Source organism: Physeter macrocephalus, chromosome 7 (genome assembly GCF_002837175.3).
Source record: "Physeter macrocephalus isolate SW-GA chromosome 7, ASM283717v5, whole genome shotgun sequence".
NCBI lineage: Eukaryota > Metazoa > Chordata > Mammalia > Artiodactyla > Physeteridae > Physeter > Physeter macrocephalus.
In genome coordinates this window covers 25135478-25156991 of record NC_041220.1, presented here as the reverse complement: position 1 = coordinate 25156991, position 21514 = coordinate 25135478, and the positions used below count along the sequence as shown (strand labels likewise).

Here is a 21514-nt window from a genome sequence, read left to right as displayed (position 1 = left end):
CCGGGGGCGCGCCCCGGCCCGTGAGCCATGGCCGCTGAGCCTGCGCGTCCGGAGCCTGTGCTCCGCGACGGGAGAGGCCACAACAGTGAGAGGCCCGCGTACCGCAAAAAAAAAAAAAGTTTACTATGGAATTGTACCTTATGCAGAAATTAAGAATTGCCAAGTATTCATAATTACAATTGAAATATTATTTGGCGTTCTCATAAATCTGATGATACTCACTCCCACAGAGAAACTGGGATAGGCAAAGAAAAAAGATTCATATATCCCATGTGGGAACTGTGGGGCATATAATTATGGAATAGAGTGAGAAATGGTACTGTTTATGTTATGTTTGGTTACTTGCCTACTTACTCAGCACTTATAAGTTGAATCTGTTTACATGATGCTTTGTTGGATTTGTAGAAATAATTTTTAAAAGGATGCACTGTATTCCACTGGCCTTGAACTTTACTGGCCTTGAACTACTACACTCACCTAGTTCGCTGCAGGGTAGATATGTATCTCCCTTTCCCCTCTGGGTGCCTGTGCTCTAATCAGGCTTTCATCAACTCAATATCCACCACCCCTCTTTCCTCAACCTTAGATACTGGACAAAATTTAAATGACAAGAGCTGTCTGATGTAGATGCATTGGTGATTTTAGGTTGCTCAATGACCTATAACCTACGCACTTATTCTTAAAAGCTCAGCGTGTTTGTAGGTCAGAGTCCTGAGGTTACAGATTTTTTTTTAGGCCAAAAGGCAAAATAAGCTCAAGGAATGTGAATATGTGACTCTTCCCGGTCCAATGTAAACTCTGATTCAAAACTTTTGTGCTGCAACCAATGCAGAACTTGTTTGATTAATGGATTTAGTTCCTGGAAACTGTCTTAGCAGAATTTACTTAAGGCTTTCAACTTTGTGCTATGAAATGAGAAGTTTAAGCAGGATATCAGTCGATGCATTTCCTTTGCTGTTTTTCTCAGAGCAAGACTGGAAAGTTTTACAACATTGTTCTCAGACTGGCAGGACTTAAACAAATAAGGTTCCCTTGACATGAGAAAAGTTGCCTTTGTTCTTCTCCTAGCAGTTTGTCGAGTTGAGCAGTCCACTCATTTCTCATACAACTGGAAGGTGCCAAGATCAGTCACTTACCTTGGATCTTAGTTCCCTGGACACTATGATGATAACATTTGAAGATACACGTTTGTCTTTTGTGTGAATAGCCTTGGAGCCTTTAAGACTGCTCCTACTAGTTGCAAAGGAAGGTACAACATTTATGTGTGATCTTCCTCCCAGGCTTATCATTAACCTTGCCCTACCTGATACCCATTATTTCCAGATTTGGCCTTGCTTCTTAGCTTTTGGCTCTCTGCTCACCCATACTCTGCACCTTCCTTTTTCTCTCCCCACCCCTACTTATTTCCCTATGCCTACCATGGTGACTGCCCACCTGGTTTTCCATTGGTTTTTCCCATGGCTTCAGTCTCGACACTTACTTCCCCTTTATTCCTGTCTTTTCCAAGTCCTTAAAGTCATCTCAGTCCCTTCCCCTCTCCCCTCCAGTCCCACTTCTAACCTCCTCCAGTTAGTTTATGGGTTCTGTATTTTAAGCTCCTTGATGGTAGGGGCCATGAGTTTTAATATTAGGATCAACCATAGGACCTCATATTGAAGAGGTTCTATTTGTCTAACGAATAAGGATACAGTTGGCCCTCTGTATCTGCAGGTTCCTCATCCACAGTTGGTTGAATCCCCAGATGTGGAACCCGCGGATACGGAGGGATGATGGTACTATGCCATTTTATAGAAGGGACTTGAGCATCCTTGGTTTTTGGTATTTGCAAGAGTTCCTGGAACCAATCCTCCGTGGATACTGAAGGACGAATGTATTTCTCACGATGGCAGTGAAAAAAGAGGGGAAATTGATATAAGGAAGACGGGTTAGCATTTTTTAAAGAAAGATAAATACAGGTTGTTGGTTTTTTTTTTTTTTTAATTCCTGGACCAGATTGTAAAGATGGGCAAGGAGTTAGGAAGACTTGGAGGCGGTCATTCTGAGAGGCCAAGGAAGTCATTCTAGGCAGCCCAGCCTCAGCAGGTGCTTTTCTTTCCCTGATTACTCATCTGTTGTCTGGATTAGCCTCATTTCTGTGTCCTCTATCTCAGGGATATGGCTGATATTTGGAGGCCTCCTATGGCCGGTGTCTAGACTCTATGACCAAAGTTGGCCATGTGTAGTATACAAAGGAGTCCAGCTAGAAGGTATCTGGAGAGGAAGACTTATTATTAGTTAACCCCTCCGAGCACTGATGTTCACATTGTAAAATTGTACCCAAAAGACAGAGGGGCACATAGGTAGCCATCTCTGGGTTGACGGAGGACATGGGCTCTTCAAAACCAACAAGGACTCTATGGGCAGGGATACGATATACCCACTCCCAGCCCCCCACCTTGAACTCACTGCCAGTTCTGTGCTACCTGAGGTTTGGGCATCCTATAAAAGCACTGTCAGCTGTGGGATGGGTCTCTGTTCCTCTCAGAACCTTGGAAATTTTATCACCCTCCTTAAAGGCCATTCTAATTGCTTGACTTCACAGTTCATCATCTTCTTAACTTAGGTGAATCCTAAGAGCCAGGCTCATTTCTTCTCTTATCTCCTTGCATAAAGTTTAATGGGCATGCAAGCTGTGAGTTTTTCTTCCCCCCACCCCCGTGTCTAAAAAGTGGTGATAACAAAAATAACAATGGCTACAAGCTTCCGTGAAGTTCATTATCTTAAATGAGAGAAAGAGACCAAGCACCTGAGAAGAAAATGGCTCAGAAATTGGAAAGAAAGCATCATGCTCTGCTACCATTGGTTGGTATTTGGCTCTTATTTTTCTCCTGAGCAACCTAAGAGCCATTGAGCTCAGAGGACGTGAACACCCTGTACAGGAAATAGATGGTGTGTGGAGGAGGTGAGGGGGGCACCCGGCAGTCGTTCTTTGAATCCTTCGGTGAACTCACTTGAATACGTTAGAGAAACGAGTAAAGGGCTGGAAAACAGGCTCTGCTTGGATGTCTTCCAACACACTTCACAAAGCTCAGGAAAAGCTCAGCAAAGCCACACGCATTTTATGCTTTCCTGAGGAAAGACTCTGCTTCTTGGTCTCAGGGTTAAGGAGTTTCAGCAAGTTTTTGTAGAGACACTAAAACATTCCCTGTCACTAAAGGGAGCCCAGGGGATAGAATCAACGATGTGTGAGGAAACTAAACTCAGAAGAGTGGATGTGTGCATTTCAAGATTTCTTCCTTGGACTAGAAAATGCAGAACGAACACCATCTTTATCCCTCCCAGGAAATGGTTTTCCCATCAGGACAAAATAAACCCCATGTACATTGTAAGTATGGAGAGACAGGAAGCTGAGAGGGATATGACAGTGGTCTCAGGACGGTCAGGGGCTACAGCTTTTTTTGTTGTTCCCAAAAATATTTTTAAAGAGAAAACTAAAGCATTTCTTTTGCCTTTGTGAGAGTGATTTGGAATGCTCATTGGAGCAAAAAGGCTGTTTATGAACTGACTGCTTTGGCCTGTCACACCCCATTGTGTTTATTTCAGAACCTGAGATTTACACTGAGTGAATATTTTATTTGGGGCCCAGCGGCTCTGCGGCATGTGGCATGTGGGATCCTCCTGGACCGGGGCACGAACCCGCGTCCCCTGCATCGACAGGCGGACTCTCAACCACTGCACCACCAGGGAAGCCCCTACACTGAGTGAATATTAACAGGGAACAAAACCTGAAGCCATCACAATTTGCATTTATTTGCCAGTGAGGTTTTCCTTTATCTGCTGAACTTAAATTGCTTTTTTTCTGGAAAAAAAAATGTATTTTTAGCTTTCTCAAGTATGCTTCTTTATAGGAAGCTTATTACTATCTTTAAGCCATTCTACCTTGCTCACCAACTTGTAATTTTCTCATTCATCATTAATGTTTTCTTATATTGTCATTTTCCTTAACTTTTAGCCATAAAAAGTATATATAATTATAATAAACAGAGACACTGGAATATTGCTAGTGTCAGACAAATACCTAACAACACTCCTAGATTTAGAATTTCAGTGTATTTATGTATTTTTCCAGGTCCTCAGTTTTATTCTAGGACTAGAAATCAGGTGATCTCTCTGTCTCTTTTTTAATGTCATTGTAATTTCTGATTGAGTCAAATGGTTAAATAAGTGTGAAGATAGGTTTAGAAGTGAGTAAAGAAATTATCCTGATGCTAATGAAGAAATCTGTGAAGATTCCTCTTTTAAAGATCTTCAAGAAAACCATCAGCTATATTTAATTTGAGCTGTCACTTAGTATCTTCCAAGGGAAAAAAATTAAGTTAATTTTTCATTTTCTAATAGAAAGAGCCTATTACACTTTTGGCCAGGTTATTGACCACTTGACACAGGAGAGTAGGATGCAAAGTGCCCATACAACATGTACCTGCTGTTTGGGAACTATGTAAATATATAAAAGAGTATATATATAAATCAGTTCCCTGAATGGAATAAGTGACCAAGTAGTTCTACTTCAGCCTGATAAAACAGCGCCACCTACTGCGCACAGGCTTTATTTTATGTTGGACAATTCTTCAGTAGAAATTCATCTCTGCAGACCTCAGCGCAAAACAAAACAGGTTTTCAGTCTGTTATCTTTTAAGATCTACATCTGGGTCAATTTATTGAGATATTTGTTTTCTCTGTGTGTGTGTGTGTGTGTGCACATTCATATTGAGAACAATAATTAAATGAGAGTAGGAGAGAATGGGAGATAAAAGAATGTAAATTTGAAAACAATAGGAATATCGAATATTCCTTCTTGGTGTCTACTGACGTGTCTTTTATTCTGAAAATAAGTCTAATGTACCTCCATTTGCCCTTTTTACAGCTACTAATGACATAAAAATCAATAGTCACCGAATGCCTGTTTCACTTGAACCATGGTTCATGTCTCATCCTAGGCTGCCCACAGTGATTCCTTTTATTAAATGATTACAGATTTAATAGGCCTTCATTGAATTCCCCTTTCTCTAGTGTTTTTTTATTCCTATCATAACACTTAATTCTACAATATTTTAAAATAAGAACTCCTAATATTCCTAATGTATTTTGCATTATAGCATCACATAAGCATTTATATGGAGTATTAACAGGAGCACATCTTTTTATTGAGTTGGGGCCATTAATTATCCTTTCACCCATTTTGGTTTATTTCATCTAATCTATTTCACCACAACATAAAATAAGTAAGTGACAATAGATATGGTACAATAGTGATTACACTTCTTTTCATCACTACCTATACCTCTTTCAAGGTTTTAACTGATTATTGACCTTTCACATCATTCACTTTTGTAAACTGAGGTCATACCATTTTAGATCTTGATTCATAATTAATTTTTCAGCATTCGCTCGTTTCTTTTAAATCATATTTGTATTTTTCCCACTACTGTTAATTTATTTATATATTAATGGACTAGCACACAGTCTGGAATTTATAATGTTTGACATTTGTCAGGGGTTTGATTTCCAAATAAACTGAAATAGAATATAACTTGTTTCTATTTCACATGCCAAAGTCATAATTATATAATTGAAACATGTTAAATTTCTAGACATACAAAAAGCACAGATGGTTTCAATTTTGTATCCTGATTTGAAGGAAAGCTATTCAAATTCCAAATACTGTGAAAAACTTGATTTTCTCTTACATGTCTATATCTTAAAAGACTTTTGTTATATTTATTATAACTTTACTCATTCAATTAAAAACTGAATATCTGCTATGCTAGCTTCTGGAGATTCAGTTTTTAAAGCAGAAATTTCTCACCCTCAGTGAGCTCCCTTTCTTGCAGAACAGCATGGATCGCTCTAGAACAGTAAGAGCAAGGAGCTGTGATGCAAACTTTTAGTAAACACGGATGGGGGGAGGAGGGGATTAAGGGGAAAATCAAGAAGACTTCCTGGAAGAGAGAAACCCTGAATTGAGTCTGCAGAGAAGATAAAGTGTTTGTCAGGAAGATATGTAGGGGGAAGGTGCTCCAGGATTGGAGATAGGATTTGCAAAGACACTGAGATGAGAGAGAACAGGTTTGGGGAAATCCGTGTTGTTCAGCTCACCCGGGACTCAAGGCTGCAAGTGAAAAAGTTCTGAGAGATGAGACTGAACACGTAGGCAGAGGTCAGATAATGCAGGGTCTGTCATGCTTTGGGACTTTGTTCTGAATGTTTTGGTGTGTTCAAAATAGTTTAAGTTAAGGAAGTGAAAGAGTGAGTGATGGGATTCAAACTGATTAGAAAGCCCCCTCTAGCAACTCTGTTGAGAAAGGATTCGAGTAGAGTATGACTGGGGGAAGAAGGGTCAGTTATGGAGCGGAATAGAAAGTGGTCCGAAGGAGATGGATAGATGATGATGGGAGAGGGCAAGGGGGAAGATGAGTGTTTGATGGCTTACTATGGTGGTAGAACTGATTTAATGACCCAGTAAATGTGGAGACTGTAGAAGAAGTCCAGGAAATTGTTTCCAGCATAGGAAGAGTTTGGTGGCACCATCCACTAAGATACAGGCAATGCACAGGTTAGAGATGAGTAGAGAAGAGAAGACTTCTACTATAGATGAGTTAGATACACCCAAGTGGGTGGCTGGTAATAGACACCTGGAGTTCAGAGGAGAGATTGGAATCGGAGATCTTTAAATCTAATCTTTGTGACTCCTTAGTAATGTGTAGAACGTCACTGAAAAAATAAATAAATTGGTTCTATCTTCCAAGACCTTCCTTCATCTATCCTGCTGTTCTTATGCCCCATCCACCCCGCAGAGGACTGGTATGAACAGTTGTATCCCCTCATCCTTACCCTGAAGGACTGCATGGGAGAAGTGGTGAATCGAGCCAAGCAGTCCCTGACGTTCGTGCTCCTTCAGGAGCTTGCCTACAGCCTTCCCCAATGTTTGATGCTGACGCTAAGAAGAGACGTCGTCTTCAGCCAAGCAGTAGGTGCCTCTTGATCTTGTGAGCCCAGCACAGTGATGGGTTGTCAAATAGTATCCTTGGTGAAGACAGATGTCTTTTTTTGACAGTTTTCTTTTTTTTTAAATCTTTTTATTTTATATTGGCATATAGTTGATTAACAATGTTGTGATAGTTTCGGGTGTACAGCAAAGTGATTCAGTTATACGTACATATATATCTATTCTTTCGCAAATTCTTTTCCCATTGAGGTTGTTACATAATTTTGAGCAGAGTTTCCTGTGCTATACCATAGGTCCTTTGGCAGTTTTCTTTTTAAAGGGATCCTTTTCTTAAAGTTTAGTACCCAGTTTTTCTTACTCATAATAAATACAAGCCGAATGGAAACAGTGTCTGAGACCTGAAGTATTTATTTCAGCAAAGAGGTGGCCAAGTCTCTGAAATGTCCATGCTGTTTCACAGGGCAGAGAGTCTGTGAAGGAAAGGGTCCCCCATCCTGTCCTCATATTATGCCCAGGGCTCTCCACACCGTGCAGAGTGCGGATGGCACCCAGGACTGGCAAAAGGGATCTGTTTGCAACCCCTTATTTATACAGCTCCCTCATGAATCCCAGGACAGGACTTCATAATGATCTCTTTTTTGGTGTTTATAAAATAAGTTCACCAGGCCATAGTCTTGAATGGGAGGTTTGACAGGACCACCTCCTTTGCCTACACCCAACCCTAGCCCATGACATCAAGGTTGGCCTCCATCACAATGGCTGTGCTCCTTCTCCCCTCCTGCCTCCACCACCATGATTGAGTTGTATAGACAGACACGTGGAGGGAAAGAGACAGAAGCCTCTCCTTCTAAACCTAACAGACGAAGGGAATGTTTTACCCAAAATATCTCTTGTCCCCCCTATTTCATGCATGACCCAGTAGCAAACGGAGCTAAGTGTCAGGCATTATGCTCTGCCTTATACACATTTCTCCATTGTGTCCTTTCAACGACTCTGTAAAATGAGAACTATTATCTCTATTTTCCGTGTGTAAAAGATAAGAACAGAAAGATTTGGAAGTGTTAAATAACTTTTTGTGGTTTTACTGCTTAGAAATGGGGGGGGACAGGATTTGCAGATTCCGAGTCCATAGTCTTTCCCATTTCACAATGCTGCCTTCCCCAAGCCATACTAGAGTAAATGCAGTCAACGGATTTCAAAATGGATATATAAATAGCTATAATTTTGTTACATATACTTGAAAATTTCTAATTATGTCTGTGATGTCTCAAAGACTTATATGTTTTTAAATTAAAGTTTGCTGACCCCAGTAATTTCTTCAATGATTTTTTTTTTTTTTTTTTTTTTTTTTTTAGCTTGCTGGATTGGTCTGTGGTTTTATCATCAAATTGCACACAAGTTTGTATGACCCTGGCTTCCTTGAGCAGCTTCACACGGTGGGATTGATAGTACAATATGAAGGACTGCTAAGTACATATAGTAAGTATTGCTTTAGTCCATGTTAAAATAATATTCCTATTCATAAAGATATGTGATCCATAGATTCTTCAGTTAAATATAAAAATGAGTAGTAAACCTTTCTTGCATCAAGCATTAGAGAAAGAATATAATTTTTAGTTCTTTGTATTCATTTTCCTTGTCACTGTGCTTTTACTCTCATTATGTTTTGAAAATGGAATTATAGATTATTTCACAGTGGAGTCCTGAGCAGCCACCTGGCTTTTTAAATAAAGGCTTTTGCCAACCTAGTTTCAATGACTGGATTTTTAAAGTCCCAACTCCGTAATGTCTAGAGCTGCCCTGTTCAATACATAGGTTGGTGTGGCAATTGAGCACTTGAAATGTACCTAGTCCAAATCAATAAGTACTCAACGTGCACACCAGGTTTGAAAGACTAGTGAAAAAAGAGTTTTATATTAATAATTAATGAATAATCATAGTATATTGATTTACAGCCGAAATGTTATTTTGGAACCATCAGGCTAAAGGAAAACAGATTATTAAAGTTAATTTCGCCTTTTAAAATTTTACTCTTTAAAAAGATGATTACCAGGAAATTTAAAATTATATATGTGGCTCACGTTATATTTCTGTTGTGCAGGACTGATCTAGAATCTTATTTAATTACCTCCTTCTTAGGTTTTATTTGTCAGTGTATTAAGATATAAAACTGGCATGAGCTTGGTTCAGTGACCTTCAATTCAGCCATCTCTATTATTTCTAGAAATCAAATGTCAGTCCTGCCAAGGGAAAGAGATCTGCATGATACTTTGTGCCATAAAAGAATTAAAACTTCTCTCTAACCTTCCAGCAAAGGCATTCCTCTTTCCTTCCCTCAAAGGGTATGTGGACAGCTGGAGTCTAAATGGTTCTTGTTTCACTGATGAAAACCTTCAGACTCAGGACAACGTATTGAGAATGGATTCACTGCCTCCAGAAACTCATTCACTAAACTGTTAGAACAAATTCCAGCAGGGAGGTGGAGTACAAAGTGACTTTCTTCAAATAGTATGTTTGTAACTAGGCTCCTTTGCCCTTGTTTAGGTGAGGAAATTGGAATGCTGGAGGACATGGCCGTTGGTATTTCAGATTTGAAGAAAGTCGCTTTTAAAATAACTGAAGCCACATCCAATGATGTCTTGCCAGTTATAACAGGAAGGCGGTAAGTGGTGTTCATTTCCTAAGACCAAGCTTTGTTAGATACTTTTAATTAATACCTGACAAAGGGGCCAAGGCGAATTAAGGTTTGGTTTGGAAATGTTTCTTTTGTTCTCTTTTCCTTTTTGGTGAAAAATAAATGTAGGTGACATGAGAGGGGAAGATCTTGAAAAACTCATAAAAGTCTCATGAATATTTGTAAATCGTACTATACTGAGGTAAGTAGGGTAAGGCTCCCCTATGAAATATGAGAAATTCAAAATAATAGCAGGCATGAGAAAAACATTTTTATCTTTATTACTATCTAATCTAAAGCTCTGGATGTTTTTACTTTTGCTGGAATCATTTGGTTAATAGTGTCATAATTCTTGAGATGACTTGGTATTAAATTCTTGGTATTAAAAGCAGCAACATTTTAGAAAAGGTATATTCCTATGTCAGGGGCACATAGCACCATTTTTCTTAATTATTTTTGACAATTCACTGCCAGACTGAGATTTCTGAGAATGGTTTTAAATAAATAGTTTTGAAGGTCAGTGTATAATGGGCAAAATATTAGAAATAATTAAGAAAAATTATGGTATGTAGAATAGACCTCTAATAGAAGAATTACATCCTATGGGCAAATTATTTTAATCAGAAGTCCTCCAAATTTTAACCATTCTGGCGTTAACACTTTTAAGTGCTGCATGAGGATACTTGAAATTTGACACAGTCTCAGATCACAGTGAAAAAACATGAATTTACTAAAGAGAGGGCCCTTTTCATGCTAGAGAGAGATGGAGAAGAGACTTAAGTATAAAAGTGCACATTAAACTTGTTTTCTTATCTATAGTAAACATATAATTACTTAAAATTTTGGGTGAAGGATGCCCAGAAACACATGGTTGAATGAAAGGTAACTGTTTCTTATGCATAAAGAAAAAACACATCCTCGTAAAACTAAATATTTCATCTGCAGACTAATGCTTAATTTGCCATTCATTGGAAGAAAGAGGAATAAAATTCCTCATACACACACCTAGAAAATAGTACCACTTTGTATTCCTGTGAAGATTATTACAAAAAGTGGAACACTGATACTTTTATCACAATTTATAAGGGAAGCTTACCAGGCCATTTGATATAGACAGAGTACAGATGCTTTTTCTGAGGGAGTTCTTTAGGCTGTATCTAAATTCAAAAGCTATCATACAGTTGGGAGTGAGACTTCTGGAGTAGCAAAGTGAGCAACTTGGAATATCCTCTTTCCAGAAAGCAACATTACCATTGGATATAATTTTCTAAAACAACCAGCTGACGACTAAGGACTTAATTTGCACACACACAAATTTAGAAGTAATTATTCATGAAAAACTACTGAATATTGGATAAGTCAGTTGGAGTGTGTGGTGTTTTTGCCAAGAGTTGCTCCCATCACCCCCAGCTCTATCAGCACAGTTTCACTAGGGTGGAGCAGGCCATGAAAACCAAGTCTCCTACCAGAGGGGGTTGACTTGATTTGCACCAGAGAAGAGAAAAAAGCATACTCCTGAAAACTTGTTAGAAACAGTGGTGATTAGATAACAATTTCATTCACAATAGCATCAAAAGTAATAACTACATCAGACTAAATTTAGCAAAGCTTTCTAACAGTTGTACACAGAACACATAAAATAAGCTTAGAGAAATTAATAAGATCCAGTAAATGGAAAGACAGTACATGTTCACAGATTAGAATGCTCAATATTGTTTAGATGGCAATTCTCCACGAACTGATCTATAGATTCAATGCAATCACCATCTAAAGCTTGGCAGAAATTGGCAAGCTAAACCTAAAATTTATATGAAACTGCAAAGGATCCAGAATACCAAAAAACAATTCTATGAAAGAAGAACAAAGTTGGAGAATCTTACTTATTGATTTAAAAAGTTAATATAAAAACTACAATAATCAAGACTGCATAGTACTGGCATAAGTATATATCTGTATATCTATATATAGATATATCTACTTATATATAAGTATATATATTCTACTTATATATAAGTATGTATATATGTAGATCAATGGAACAAAATTTAAAGTCCAGATATAAACTATTATCTTTAAGTTCAATGGCTTTTCAACAAAGGTGCCAAAGCAATTCAATGGAGAATGGAGAGTCTCTTCAAAAAATGTTGCTTTGACAATAGATTATCTATATGAAGAAAGAATTTAGAACATCAATTTAGATCATACACAAAAATTAACTCACAATGGATCGTAGGTCTAAATATAAGAGCTAAAACTATGAAACTTCTAGGAGAAAATTTTTGTAAGTTAATTTAGGTAAAGAGCTCTTAGATATGACTCAAAAATCTAGATTCATAAAATAAATGATTTGATAAATAGAATTTAATAAAAATTATAAACTTTTAAGCATCAAAAATACCACTAAGTAATGAATAGACAAGCCACAGATTGGGAGAAAATATATGCAAATCATATATCTGATAAAAGACTTGTATTCAGAGTATAAAAAGAAATCTTACAAGTCAATAATGAAAGAAAAAAATCTAATTTAAAAATGGGCAGAGAATTTGAATAGATATTTTGCCAAGTAAGATATATGAATGGCTTATACACACATGAAAACATACTCAAATAATTAGTCATTAGGAGACTACAAATTAAAACCAGAATTAGACACCACTTCACTCACAGTAGAATCATCATAATCAAAAAGTCAGGCAGTAACAAGTGTTGGCAAGGATATGGAAAATGTGGAATCCTCCTTCATTACTTGTGGTGCTGCCACTTTGGAAACAGTTGGGCAGCTGCTTAAAAAGTTAAACTTAAAATTGCTATATGACTCTTCAGTACATACCCAAGAGGAAATAAAACCATATGTCCACACAAAAACCATATGTCCACATAAAACTAGCAGCATTATTCAGAATATCCAAAATCATAAAGTAATCTGAGTGTTCATCAACTTGAATGCATAGACAAAATGTGGTATATCTATACAATAGAACACTATTCAGCATGCTACTAATGCATGCTACAACATATGTGACTTCAAAGTCACGCTAAATGAAAAAAGCTAGACACAAAAGACTGCATATTGTATGATTTCACTTATATTAAATATGTAGAAAAGTAAAACCTGTAGAGACAGAAATAGATCAGTGGCTTCCTGGGGCTGGCAGTGGGGTTGGGGTTTGAATCAAACAGGCATGAGGGATTTTTTTAAGGCGATGGAAATGTCCTGAAACTGGATTATGGTCAAGATTGCACAACTCTATAAATTTGCTAAAACTCTGAATTATACACTTAAAACGATGAGTCTATGTCAATTATATTTTAATAGAGATGACAAAATGTTATCATATAGAAAATCCAGAAATAAACCTACACACTTACGGTCATTAAAACTACTACAAAGGAGGCAAGAATATAGAATGGAGAAAAGATAGTCTGATTAATAAGTGGTGCTGGGAAAATTGGGCAGCTGCTTGTGAAAGAATGAAATTAGAACATTCGTTGAGTTTACAAAAATAAACTCAAAATGCATTAAAGACCTAAAAGTAAGACTGGATACTATAAAACTCCTAGAGGAAAACATAGGGCAGAACACTCTCGACATAAATTGCAATATTTTTTTGGATCCGTCCCCTAGAGTAATGAAAACAAAAGCAAAAATAAACAAATGGGACCTAATTAAACTTCAAGGCTTTTGCACAGCAAAGGAAACCATAAACAAAACAAAAAGACAACAGACAGAATGGGAGAAAATATTTGCAAATGATGCAGCTGAGAAGGGATTAATTTCCAAAATATACTAACAGTTCGTACAGCTCAATATCAAACAAAAAAAAATCAAAAAATGGGCAGTAGGCCTAAATAGACATTTCTCCAGAAAAGACATACAGATGGCCAACAGGTACATAAAAAGATGCTCAGCATTGCTAATTATTAAAGAGATGTAGATCAAAACTGCAATGAGGTATCACCTCACAACCAGTCAGAATGGCCATCATCAAAAAGTCTACAAATAATAAATGCTAGAGAGGGTGTGGAGAAAAGGGAACCCTCCTACACTGTTGGTGGGAATATAAATTGGTGCAGCCACTATGGAGAACAGTATGGAGGTTCCTTAAAAAACTAAAAGTAGGAGTTATCATACGATCCAGCAAGCCCACTCCTGAGCATATCTCTGGAAAAAAATGAAACCTCTAATTCAAAAAGATACATGCACCCCAGTGTTCATAGCAGCACTATTTACAACAACCAAGACGTGGAAGCAACCTAAATGCCCACTGACAGATGAATGAATAAGGAAGATGTGGTACATATATACAATGGAATATTAGCCATAAAAAAGAATGAAATAATGCTATTTGCAGCAACATGGATGGACCTAGAATGATCATACTAAGTGAAGTAAGTCAGACAAAGGCAAATATCACATGATATCACTTATATGTGGAATCAGAAAAAAATGATACAAATGAACTTATTTACAAAACAGAAATAGACTCACAGACATAGAAAACAAACTTACGATTACCAAACGGGAAAGGGGTGGGGGGTAAATTGGGAGTATGGAATTAACAGATACACACTACTATATAAAAAATAAATAACATTGACCTACTGTATAGCACAGGGAACTATTCAGTATCTTGTAATAACCTATAATGGAAAAAATCTGAAAAAGAATAATCACTTTGCTGAACACCTGAAACACAACATTGTATACCAGCTATACTTCAATTTAAAAAAAAAGTTATCATAAAGAATGTGTATAATGTTTTACCTTCAGAGAAATCTTTAAATGCAGGCTTGGCTCATTGAATCTTCTCATATTCCTGAAAATTTTGAAATAAACATCAGCCTTCTGTTAGCCAGGCTATTGCAAAGGGCACTGAGAGCAATTTTAAAAAGAAAAATAAAGTGTCCATCCTCTGAAGGTAGTGCTAACATCCCTGCTTGCTGGATTGATGGTATTTCCAGAGTCTCTAGTTCAAAGCTGAAGTAAGAAACAAGTCTCACTGTCAAGTATCCAGAGTACGTATCAGTATTATTATACTAGAGAAACTGAAAAGATTTTCACAGAGACTCTCTAATTGTCCTGTTCTTCGTTACCCCATACACATATTACAACACCAGCACTCTGTGTAGTTCAGGAAACACATGGATTTTCCTAAATTCCAGGTGAAACTTGACATTTCTTTAATCAATTCACACTGGATCAGAAGATATCAAGTTTCAGAATCTCCAAGCAGCTATTCTTATTGACCCTATTTTGTGAATCCTAATTTAAATTTTCAACACTAAACATTAGGGGTAATTTTTAATGGAAATATCCATAGAAAAAATGCTCTGGTGATACGTTAATGTTGCAAAATGATCGGGAAAGCTGAAAGGTTACATCTTAAATAATGAAACCATTACATTTCCATCAGGTCATCACAAATGGAGGTTCGTCAATAATAACAATTAGGCCATGCTAAAAAATGTATAAATGATTTGGTTCATTAGTTTCACTATATTAAAAAATCCATCATTAAATTGCTTTTCTTATTCTTGAGACTGGGTTTTTAAATAATTAAATCAAGAAAACAAATATTGAAGCTCTTATGCACATGGCCCTTTTATACGAAGATGCACTAAATATTCTTCCTTTCCTAAAAAAACCTCAGAATAATGGAGATAAATGTAAATGACTCTATGCCAAGTAATTTAATAGTGAAGTGAATGAAATGATTATCAAATGAATTAATAAAAGAAAATAGGCAGATAGAAGCCAAAAACCTAAATCACTGCTATATTCCAACTGTTTTATTGTTTCTTTCCTATGAATCTAAAGTAACATAAAATTGAATGAAATAAAGCAATGCTGCTTCTCTTTGCCCTCCTGTTTCTCCAGTGAACATTATGTGGTGGAGGTGAAGCTTCCAGGCAGAATGTTTGAGTCCCTGCCTCTACAGATTAAAGAAGGACAATTGCTTCATGTGTATCCAGTACTTTTTAATGTTGGAATCAATGAACAGCAAACTCTTGCTGAGAGGTAAGCTTCAGATATAAGGTCAAGTACTTGATTTTTTTTGTTTAATTGTTACGGATATGCTGAATAATTCCACGTGTTCCTGCACATAGAAATTAGATTCATGGGTAACATTTTCTTTTTTATCAGTACAAAGTTATTTGATATGGCAAGCAGAATTATTCATATTTAAGGATTCCTGGCCCACATCAAATTTAAATATGGCAAAATAACAAGGAAATTATTGGTGTCAATACCAAAATATTCACATGGATTAAACTTTCTTCATGTTTCCAAATACCTACATGTATGTATCAAATTTTAGAATTTTTTGTGCTTATATGTATTTCAACATGGTAAACTCTGCTAATTGTGTCCAAATTTTCTGGACCTAATAAAACACGCTATTTTTTCCTTTTGTTTTATTTACTAAAATAATTTTTTAAATTTATTCAAAAAACTTTTTTTAATTTTTAAAATTTATTTATTTAAATAATTTTTAAAATTTATTTATTTATTTAAATAATTTTTAAAATTTATTTACTAAAATAATTGTTATTGGAGGATGACAACACATCTTTTCATAATAATTTTCTCAGTTAAATGACAGATGATTGTATGTGATCGCATAAGCAACTGTCAAAAACGCTTTGAGCAGACGAATTACTTTTGCATCTTACATGATTCCCTACATACTCTACATGTGCCTACAGCAGTTGACAGTGTGTTTAAGACTGTATGCAGCCCAATGTTCAGTCCTGGTCTTCTGGACCTCTCCTCAAGCTGTCATTGGTGAAGAGGAATATAGGAGGGATAAAAAGAGAGAAGGAAGAGTTTTTAGGTCTTTAGAGATATAGCCCTGCAGAGGTAGGGAGACTAACATTAACTGAGTATCAATTATGCAGAGGCACGGGGTTGGTGTTTTAGATTTCATATTTCATTCAGGTTCACATTTGATGACTGTGAGAATATTTTGGTGTGTCAGTAGGGATTGGTGGAGTCAGGGCCAGCGGAGACTGGAACATAGTTGAAATCACTTTTGCGCAATGTTGCTTAGAAAACAGAGACTCCTTCCTTACAAAACTATTGCCACCTATTAAGAAAAGAAAGATTTAAAAAAGTAACTTTCGGGTGCTATTTTATAACCCATGACTATTCTCTTTTTTCTATGTTTAGGTTTGGAGATGTCTCTTTGCAAGAAAGTATTAATCAGGAAAATTTTGAACTTCTAAAAGAATATTACACGGTATTTATGGAAAAGATGCCTCCTGATTGTAAGTATACAAGTTCCAAAGAAAAGCAACAATAATAATTTCTTGATTATGATTCTTCGGGAGAGGTCAGACATAGAGGTCAATGGAAGAATAAAGCACGGTGTGGGAATGTGAGAGTGATTTTGAGATTGTCTGCACCAAGACTGATTGCCAAGGCGGCCTGGCCGACACCTGCCTTGCTGCCCTGATTGCACTCAAGTGTGTCCTGCTGCTCATGCCAGGACGTTAATTTCAGTGCCACTAGAAAATGCCAAAAGTCAAAAATAAGGAACTTATAATTAGAAATCTCAATTGAGTCCAACAGAAATTTTGTAGAATTCTTAACCATGTAAAAGACTTTAATAAAGATTTAGTTTTCTGATTTATAAGCTACATCAGCTATATCTATCACATATATATGTGTGTGTGTATAGATTTATATATTTTATATTTATGCATATATATATATGTCAGATAGAATATAAATTTTACAGGTAACAAAAAGTGATATAAATTAAGGAACAAATTATTGAATATACTTATTGCAATATTTATGTGAAAATGTTGGGGCATAAGCCTATAGAACTCTGTTTTACATTTTGTTTTTTGTTTTGTTTTGTGCCATTGTTCAGTTCTGCCCTCCTTTTTCCCACAAAATTAAGCACGTATTTGAGCAGTGCAAAATTAGAGAATCAAGAATGTATTTGGAGCTCATCCATAAGTACTATAAAGAAATAAGTTGAGATACTTAGATATTCACAGTAAGAAACTAGGTTTGAATAAAGTAGGAAATATCTTAATATTTGTTGCCAAAAGCTGTAATAAAACTCTACCTGTCATCTATTCATTAGCAATTTGTTCACTGATCTGTATTCTGATACTTAGTTTGAAATATCTTAGGTAGCAGAGTACTTAGGTCTTTTTATAACACAGTTATCTTGCTTCAAAATATTACAGTGGCATAAGCACACATCCGTGTGTTTTTATAGTTAGAAAATTTTACTGCCACTTTTATATTTTATTTCAAATAAAATATTTTTAAAGCCAAAATGAAATTAAGTACAGAGAGATTCTTTGGCAGCCAGCATACTTATGAATTTTAAATTTGTTAATTACTCAGAAGGTTAATAATATAAAAAAAATTACTTTGCATTAGTAATTATGGGAAAAGTTTATTATAACGTGGATGTTGGTGGATCATTTTTTTTCATTATTTTTTTAAACATCTTTATTGGAGTATAATTGCTTTACAATGTTGTGTTAGTTTCTGCTTTATAACAAAGTGAATCAGCTATACATATACATATATCCCCATATCTCCTCCCTCTTGCATCTGCCTCCCACCCTCACTATCCCACCCCTCTAGGTGGTCACAAAACATGGAGCTGATTTCCTTGTGCTCTGTGGCTGCTTCCCACTAGCTATCTACTTTACATTCAGCAGTGTATATATGTCCATGCCACTCTCTCACATCGTCCCAGCTTACCCTTCCCCCTCCCTGTGTCCTCAAGTCCATTCTCTACATCTGCATCTTCATTCCTGTCCTGCCCTAGGTTTATCAGAACCATTTTTTTTTTTAGATTCCATATGTATGTGTTAGCATATGGTATTTGTTTTTCTCTTTCTTACTTCACTCTGTATGACAGATTCTAGATCCATCCACCTCACTGCAAATAACTCAATTTCATTTCTTTATATGGCTGAGTAATACTCCACTGTGTATATGTGCCATATCTTCTTTATCCATTCATCTGTCGATGGACACTTAGGTTGCTTCCATGTCCTGGCTATTGTAAATAGAGCTGCACTGAACATTGGGGTACATGACTCTTTTTGAAATATGGTTTTCTAAGGGTATTTGCCCAATAGTGAGATTGCTGGGTCATATGGCAGTTCTATTTTTAGTTTTTTTAAGGAAACTCCGTACTCTTCTCCATAGTGGCTGTATCAATTTACATTCCCACCAATAGTGCAAGAGGGTTCCCTTTTCTCCACACTCTCACCAATATTTATTGTTTGTAGATATTTAATGATGGCCATTCTGACTGGTTGTGAGGTGATACCTCATTGTGGCTTTGATTTGCATTTCTCTAATGATTGGTGATGTTGAGCATCCTTTCATGTGTTCGTTGGTAATCTGTATATCTTCTTTGGAGAAGTGTCTATTTAGGTCTTCTGCCCATTTTTGGATTGGGTTGTTTGTTTTTTTCATATTGATGTTGAGCATTCTTTCATGTGTTTGTTGGCGATCTGTATATCTTCTTTGGAGAAATGTCTATTTAGTTCTTCTGCCCATTTTTGGATTGGGTTGTTTGTTTTTTTGTTATTGAGCTGCAAGAGTTGCTTATAAATTTTGGATATTAGTCCTTTGTCAGTTGCTTCGTTTGCAAATATTTTCTCCCATTCTGAGGGTTGTCTTTTGGTCTTGTTTATGGTATCCTTTGCTGTGCAAAAGCTTTTAAGTTTCATTAGGTCCCATTTGTTTTTTTTTGTTTTTATTTGCATTTCTCTAGGAGATGGGTCCAACAGGATCCTGCTGTGATTTATGCCATAGAGTGTTCTGCCTATGTTTTCCTCTAAGAGTTTGATAGTGTCTGGCCTTACATTTAGGTCTTTAACCCATTTTGAGTTTATTCTTGTGTGTGGTGTTAGGGATTGTTCTAATTTCATACTTTTACATGTAGCTGTCCAGTTTTCCCAGCACCACTTATTGAAGAGGCTGTCTTTTCTCCACTGTATATCCTTCCCTCCTTTATCAAAGATAAGGTGACCATATGTGTGTGGGTTTATCTCTGGGCTTTCTATCCTGTTCCATTGATCTATATTTCTGTTTTTGTGCCAGTACCATACTGTCTTGATTACTATGGCCTTGTAGTATAGTCTGAAGTCAGGGAGCCTGATTCCTCCAGCTCCATTTTTCGTTCTCAAGATTGCTTTGGCTATTCGGGGTCTTTTGTGTTTCCATACAAATTGTGAAATTTTTTGTTCTAGTTCTGTGAAAAATGCTAGTGGTAGTTTGATAGGGATTGCATTGAATCTGTAGATTGCTTTGGGTAGTAGAGTCATTTTCACAATGTTGCTTCTTCCAATCCAAGAACATGGTATATTTCTCCACCTATTTGTATCATCTTTAATTTCTTTCATCAGTGTCTTATAGTTTTCTGCATACAGGTCTTTTGTCTCCTTAGGTAGGTTTATTCCTAGGTATTTTATTCTTTTTGTTGCAATGGTAAATGGGAGTGTTTCCTTAATTTCTCTTTCACATTTCTCATCGTTAGTGTATAGGAATGAAAGAGATTTCTGTGCATTAATTTTGTAAGCTACTATTTTACCAAATTCATTGATTATTTCTAGTAGATTTCTGGTAGCATCTTTAGGATTCTCTATGTATAGTATCATGTCATCTGCAAACAGTGACAGCTTTACTTCTTTCTGAATTTGGATTCCTGTTATTTCTTTTTCTTCTCTGATTGCTGTGGATAAAACTTCCAAAACTATGTTGAATAATAGTGGTGAGAGTGGGCAACCTTGTCTTGTTCCTGATCTTTGTGGAATTGCTTTCAGTTTTTCACCATTGAGAACGATGTTGGCTGTGTGTTTGTCATATATGGCCTTTATTATGTTGAGGTAAGTTTCCTCTCTGGCTACTTTCTGGGGAGTTTTTATCATAAATGGGTGTTGAATTTTGTCAAAAGCTTTTTCTGCATCTATTGAGATTATCATACTGTTTTTATCCTTCAGTTTGTTAATAAGCTGTATCACATTGATTGATTTGCATGTGTTGAAGAATCCTTGCATTCCTGGGATAAACCCCACTTGATCATGGTGTATAATCCTTGTAATGTGCTATTAGATTCTGTTTGCTAGTATTTTGTTGAGGATTTTTGCATCTATGTTCATCAGTGATATTGGCCTTTAGTTTTCTTTCTTTGTGACATCTTTGTCTGGTTTTGGTATCAGGGTGATGGTGGCCTCGTAGAATGAGTTTGAGAGTGTTCTTCCCTCTGTTATATTTTGGAGGAGTTTGAGAAGGAGAGGTGTTAGCTCTTCTCTAAATGTTTGATAGAATTCGCCTGTGAAGCCACCTGGTCCTGGGCTTTTGTTTGTTGGAAGATTTTTAATCAGTCTCAATTTGAGTGCTTGTGATTGGTCTGTTCATATTTTCTATTTCTTCCTGGTTCAGTCTCGGAAAGTTGTGTTTTTCTAAGACTGTGTCCATTTCTTTCAGGTTGTCCATTTCATTGGCATATGGCTGCTTGTAGTAGTCTCTCATGATCCTTTGTATTTCTTCAGTGTCAGTTGTTACTTCTCCTGTTTCATTTCTATTGATTTGAGTCTTCTCCCTTATTTTCCTGATGAGTCTGGCTAATGGTTTATCAATTTTGTTCATCTTCTCAAAGAACCAGCTTTTAGTTTTATTGATCTTTGCTATTGTTTCCTTCATTTCTTTTTCACTTATTCCTGATATGATCTTTATGATTTCTTTCCTTCTGCTCAACTTTGGGGTTTTTTTTCTTCTTTCTCTAATTGCTTTAGGTGTAAGGTTAGGTTGTTTATTTGAGATGTTTCTTGTTTCTTGAGGTAGAATTGTATTGCTATAAACT

General features: G+C 36.4%; 1 protein-coding gene across 8 annotated transcripts in view; it reads left to right on the top strand.

Annotated features, from left to right (window-relative positions):
- Positions 1-21514, top strand: part of INPP4B (inositol polyphosphate-4-phosphatase type II B) — a 763890-nt gene that overhangs the window by 672731 nt on the left and 69645 nt on the right. For all 8 annotated transcript variants that reach the window (XR_008617771.1, XM_007111238.4, XM_055085901.1 and 5 more), the window contains 5 exons: positions 6834-7006; positions 8341-8464; positions 9530-9647; positions 15541-15681; positions 16834-16931. Coding sequence is in view for 7 of the 8 variants with exons in the window: in XM_007111238.4 (XP_007111300.2) it covers positions 6834-7006; positions 8341-8464; positions 9530-9647; positions 15541-15681; positions 16834-16931 (654 nt within the window). In the remaining variant the exon portion in view is untranslated. The remainder of the gene's footprint in view (positions 1-6833; positions 7007-8340; positions 8465-9529; positions 9648-15540; positions 15682-16833; positions 16932-21514) is intronic.